Source organism: Octodon degus, unplaced genomic scaffold (genome assembly GCF_000260255.1).
Source record: "Octodon degus isolate 3935 unplaced genomic scaffold, OctDeg1.0 scaffold00001, whole genome shotgun sequence".
Classification (NCBI taxonomy): domain Eukaryota; kingdom Metazoa; phylum Chordata; class Mammalia; order Rodentia; family Octodontidae; genus Octodon; species Octodon degus.
The window spans coordinates 9487290-9493131 of NW_004524577.1; the positions used below are offsets into that span (position 1 = coordinate 9487290).

The 5842-nt window shown below is 42.0% G+C and overlaps 1 protein-coding gene across 1 annotated transcript in view; it reads right to left on the minus strand.

Moving 5' to 3' along the window:
* C2cd6 (C2 calcium dependent domain containing 6) overlaps window positions 1-5365 on the minus strand; it is a 157504-nt gene extending 152139 nt beyond the window's left edge. Inside the window, exon 1 of the mRNA XM_023710313.1 lies at window positions 5147-5365. Coding sequence (XP_023566081.1) covers window positions 5147-5365 — 219 coding nt within the window. The remainder of the gene's footprint in view (window positions 1-5146) is intronic.
* Between the last annotated feature and the right edge of the window lie 477 nt (window positions 5366-5842).

Genomic DNA, 5842 nt, shown 5'->3' on the forward strand with positions numbered 1-5842 from the left:
CTTTAGGTAGTGTGGAGACTTTCAATGTATTAAATTTTCTCGTCCATAAATATGAGATTGAGTTTCATTTATTTGCACCCTTTCCAATTTCCATTAACATTTGGTAGCTTTCAGTCTAGAGATATTTTGCCAGGATTAAATTAACTCCTAGGTATTTTATTTTTACAGCTATTACAACATTGGGGGCTATTATCTGTCTCTTCTTTGTAAGAGACAGTCTTTCTGTCTATGGCTTACACTCTTGAGAAATATTTTGATCATTCTTTTAAGATTATAGGGCTAGATAGCTCAGTGGATTAAAGCAGCTGCTTAGGCAGATGCAGGGGGTAGGAGTTCAATACTCAGCCTGCCATGCTGCCTCACCCCCAGGGTGTGCTAAGATGGCAAATGACACTGGGCATGGTGGTGCACCTGTAATCCTAGAGCTTGGGAGGCTGAAAAACTGGAGGATCACTACGTCTGATCCGTGTAGTGAGACCCTGCAGATCCCATACTACATACATTTTTTAAGAAAGACTATAATACATGGCATATTAACTGTTCTTATTCTCTAATTCTGGTTATAAACTTTTTCAAAATAAAATCTGTAGGGGCCAGGGAGATAGCTCAGCAGTCTAAAACACCTTAGGCATGCTTAGGCAAGTGCAGGGGCAGCGGTCCAAACCCCAGCACTGAATGCCATGCCAGCCCCACCCCCAGTGTGCACTGGGCCGGCCAAAAATAATAAATAATAAATAATAAAATCTGTAAATAGCTTTAAGTAGTGTGGAGACTTTCAATGTATTCAATTTTCTAGTCCATAAATATGATTGAATTTCATTTATTTGTACCCTTTCCAATTTCCATTAACATTTGGTAGCTTTCAGTCTAGAGATATTTTGCCTGGATTAAATTGATTTCTAGGTATTTTATTTTTACTGCTATTATAAGTGGAAGTGTTTTCTCAACTTCTCTGATAGTTCACTCATAGTGTATAGAAATCCCACTGATTTTCGTAAGTTGATCTTGTGTCCTTCAATTTTACTGAACGCTTTCATTAGTTCTAATAGTTATTTGGTGGACTCGCTGGGGTTTTCTATATATATAATTACCATGCCATTTGCAAACGGAGGCCACCTGACTTCCTCCTTTCCATTTGGGATGATTTTCATTCTTTTTTCTTACCTAACTGCACTCACTAGGGACTTCCAATCCTATGTTAATAGAAACAGCAAGATGGTCATCTTTGCCTTGTTCCAGATCTTAGAGGGAAAACTCAGCTTTTTCCCATTCAGTATACTTGCTATGAGTCTGTCATACATGGCCTTTGTTGCATTTCTTTTATAATTTTTTAAAAAAATATTTAAGGAGATTCAATCTCCAGCACCACAAGCCATGCCAACCCTGCCCCTGGGGCACAATGAGACAGCGACTGACACTGGGAGTGGTGGCTTGTGCCTATAATCCCAGCAGAGGGGAGGCTGAGACAGGAGGATCACTATGAGTTGGAGCTGCATAGTGAGACCTTGTACCAAATAAATAAATAAGGATTTTTAAAAAATTTAAAGCATGTGCTGTTGGCTGGATCCTTACATTACTTAACATTTAGACACATGCTGGCACTAATACATGCCTGGGACCAGGCTGGTACTACCTTCAAGTGTGAGATCCGTGGAGAGATTGAGTCTGCTGTCCATAGACAAGTAAACAATTACAGCTTCATTATGATAAAAATCATGGACCAGAAAGGAGTATTTTGTTTTCCCCTTCCCTCCAACCCAACTTTTCTACATGGGAAAAAAGGTAATTGATCTCATTGGCAAGAATTCCTTATCCACTATGCAAGTTACAGTTCCATGCACTTACTAACTCAAAAAGTTTTCTAGTCTTTTTCTTCACAGGCTCAAGATAAATGACTTCTTTTTACCATCTGAGGTCTACAGGGGATGCTCAGAACTCCACACTGTAGCCAATGTCCCAAAGGACCCGAATACAGGTGATCTTGCTAAAATACACTGGTGTGGAGGAAATTCCTTTAACAGCACTGTGCTGACCTGGCAGCTTTTGTGATTTCCAATCAATGAATAATAAAGATACAGGGGCCAGGGAAATGGCTCAGTAGAGTAAGCGCTTACCTGGCAAGCACAAGGGCCTGAGTTCAATCCCTGGTTCCGCAAAATAATAATAATAATAATAATAATAATAATGATCCAGTTACATTTTTATATGGGGAAATGCCATTTTCTTATATTAAAATGGTATCTAATACTCAAAAAATATTGAAAGCCACCATTCTGTAGTATCAAGTCCAAATTACTTAACATGCTGCATAACAAACACCTTCCATGGCTAACTTTTCCCCTTTGTTTAAGAAACGTTCCTCGCATAGCCATTCTGAAATTGTTATATTCTGCCTCTCACCACAAGGCTGCTCTGTAGGACGGATGCTATACAGTGCGGGGTAGGGGTTCCATGGATTTCCACCTGAAAACCTATAATTACACTGTCATAAATCAAAGCTCCCTCCAACAAAAAAAGACACTTTGTAATGCTTTCTTTTTTAAAAAATAATTTTAATGAGAAACAAATAGCAATGAGACAGTTTCAAAACTGATTACTAGCAGTTTCAATAATTTAAAAAATAATAATTAATACACTGCATATTACTGTCTTAGTGGTTGCTCATTGTACAAGATGCAGACATGATATCATGTCCACAAACACTACTAGAATAAATCTCTCTACTCAATGAATTAAGAGAATGCAGCTGTACATCTATTCTAATTATTCTGAATATACAGATACAAAATGGTCCTTCATTTGTATTCCCCTTTTTTGGTTTGTCAGAGAAGAGTATTCCATTGTCATTTAAATATTGTAAGTGCGTGAGTTCAGCAAAATATTCCAATATAGTCCAGTAGTCCATAATAGTAGTGGGGGGGGGGGGAGATGGCTCAGTGGAATAAGCGCTTCCCTGGCAAGTGCAAGGGCCTGAGTTCAATCCCCAGTTCTGCAAAAAAACAAAAACAAACAAACAAAAAAACACAACAAAGTAACTGGTGCTATAGATGCAAAACAAATGAAACATAATCGTAGTGGGTTTTCCATAAGACTGGCAATGTTGGAAGTTGTTGACTTGAGTCTTTTACACTCAACATATTAACATGGATTTACTTTTTATACTTCGTTTTTATACTTTTCTGCTGGATGGTTAAGACCAAGATAAAGCAAGACCTATATAACAAGAAATGTAACTTCTATATCTGATCAGGTCAGTCAAATCCCCTCAGGATTTATCCTGAGACCCTGTACCTCAGACTGTAGATCCTTTGTCAGTGTCAGCCATGTGGATGAGTCACGGCCATTGCTTGACCAATTTGCTCCCTGTGAAAGCCTGAGAGAATGTTTTCTCTCTATGTGACTCTCCTTAGGCACACTCTACATCATCGATCACTTTCCTCTTTGGCCCCATAATCTCCTTGATCAGAAAATTTGGGACACAACTGAGTTACATGACTTACATGTAATGTTTTCTAATACTATCCTACACCTATGTCCTAATATGCTCTCAGCTTGTATCCATGCTGCAAGAGTTTTCTAAGTTCCTGGAGTTGCAGGGGTGGCCAAACAGCTCAGCAGATTAAAGCACCTGCTTGGTGCAGGGGCTGGGGATTAGATCCCCTGCCCTGCCATGCTGGCCCCACCCCCAGGGCGCACTGAGATGGTAATTGAGACTGGGCATGGTGGTGCATGCCTGTAATCCCAGCTCTTGGGAGGCTGTAAACAGGTGGATCATTATGAGTCTGATCTAGTACTGAGACCCTGAACACCCTGTAGACCCATCCCTAAAATACAAAAATTAACAAATAAATAAATAAATTCCTGGAGAGAATCTCTTAAAGCAATGTAACTCTTTTGCCTCCATCTTTTAGCACTTCAACTGTTTCTTAATAACCACTTTTATTGTATTAGTTCTAAATAATTTAAAACCCAATGAAAAAGGTGTAAGATGTCCTAAAAGTAATCCCTAAGGCCTTCCAAGGGTGAACTCCAATTTTATTCCTCGTCATTTACATCTCCACGCAGTGGTACCACTAAAAATCTACTGGAGACCAAAAAGCTACAACTCTTGTTGCATAGGTCCTGCTTTACCTTGGTCTTAACCATCCAGTAGAAAAGTATGAAGACGAAAGATAGGAAATAAAGCCATGCTGTTAAGTTGAGCTGTGGGGGACTCAGGTCAATAATTTCTGACATTGCCAGTTAAACAGAAGACCCAATGCTATTATGGGCTACTGGACTCTTTTAGAATATTTTGCTGAGTTTACACACCTATAATATTCAATAACGGAACTTAAAAAAAATAGGGTATACAGATGAATGTCCATTTTGTATCTGTGTATTCAAAGTGGTTAGGATAGATATATAGTTGCATTCTCTTAATGAATAGAATGATTTGTTCTAATGGTGTTTGTAAATAGGATCACAAGTCCGCATCTTGTACAGCAATTAACCACTAAGAAGAATATATGCAGTGTATTATTTGTTGAAACTGTACTTCCGATTTGATTTGAAACTGTCTCATTGCTATCTGTTTATCAATAAAACTTTGAAAAAAAAATCCACTGGAAACTCAAAGAGTTTCCACTTTACAGCTATCACGGAGAGCTGCTGCTATCGGTTCATGATATAAGAACCTCGAAATGAAAACAAAGAAAACTAAAGTTTCTGGCGTTTAGCCCTTTACCACATAAAAGAAATCTCAATAACGACCATGAAGAAAGTAGCCAGCATACACAGATCCTTTGCCTCCGCGCTGCACTAAGCTTGCACGTATAGTATCATCCTCGCTTCTGTTCTGCTTGAGTAAGGTAGGTAGGAACTACTGATTTCATTTAGCAGTTAATAAAATGAGCGGGCCAGGGAGATGGCTCAGTGGAATAAGCGCTTCCCTGGCAAGCGCAACGGTCTGAGTTCAATCCTTGGTTCTGCCAAAATAAAATAAAATATAGAATAAAATAAAATGAGCTTCGGGAGCTGACTGCCTAGAGCCCCAAGTAAACGCCTGCTCTTCAGTGATCGTCTTCCACGGGAAGGCGACCTGGTCCCCACGACTGGAGCCCCCAGCCCCCACCCTTCCCGGTGGATCCCTCCGGCCCCTGCTCACATTCAGCAGGCGGTGCCCGATGCCCTCGCTGTCCTGGTCGTCACTCCTTCTCCGGGACCAGTCGGCCCTGCTTCGGTCGTGGCCACGACGAGCCCAAGAGGATGACACCGTGCTCTCCTGGCTCACACGGACGCTCTGCGGTGGCGAGCCTGTGGAGAGGGGCTGGACACGCCCGCTGTGGAAGTCAGAAGGCCTGTGGGTCTTATGACTTCGCTCCATCCTTCTGTTTCCCAGAGGGCAGCTGAGAGAGCCGCTACTGGGCAACGCGGTGCTCTACCACAGCAGAGCTTTCTCAGCTACCAACAGTCCACGTAACTCCCGCCATTCCTCTGTGACGTACAGCCCACGTAACTCCCGCCATTCCTCTGTGACGTACAGCCCACGCAACTCCCGCCAGTCCTCTGTGACGTACAGCCCACGCAATTCCCGCCATCCCTCTGTGACGTACAGCCCACGCGACTCCTGCCATCCCTCTGTGACGTACAGGCCACGCGACTCCCGCCATCCCTCTAAGACGTATAGCCCACGTGACTCCCACCAGCCCTCTGTGATGTACAGCCCTCGTGACTCCTACCCTCCAGCTGCAAAGTGCGACCCACGTGACTCCAGCCTGCATCACTGTGCTGCAGAGAAAGGTCCAGGCGTTAGAGCGGTTGGTTGCAAGCTCTTGCCAGACATTCATAGTCTTCTTTAGGA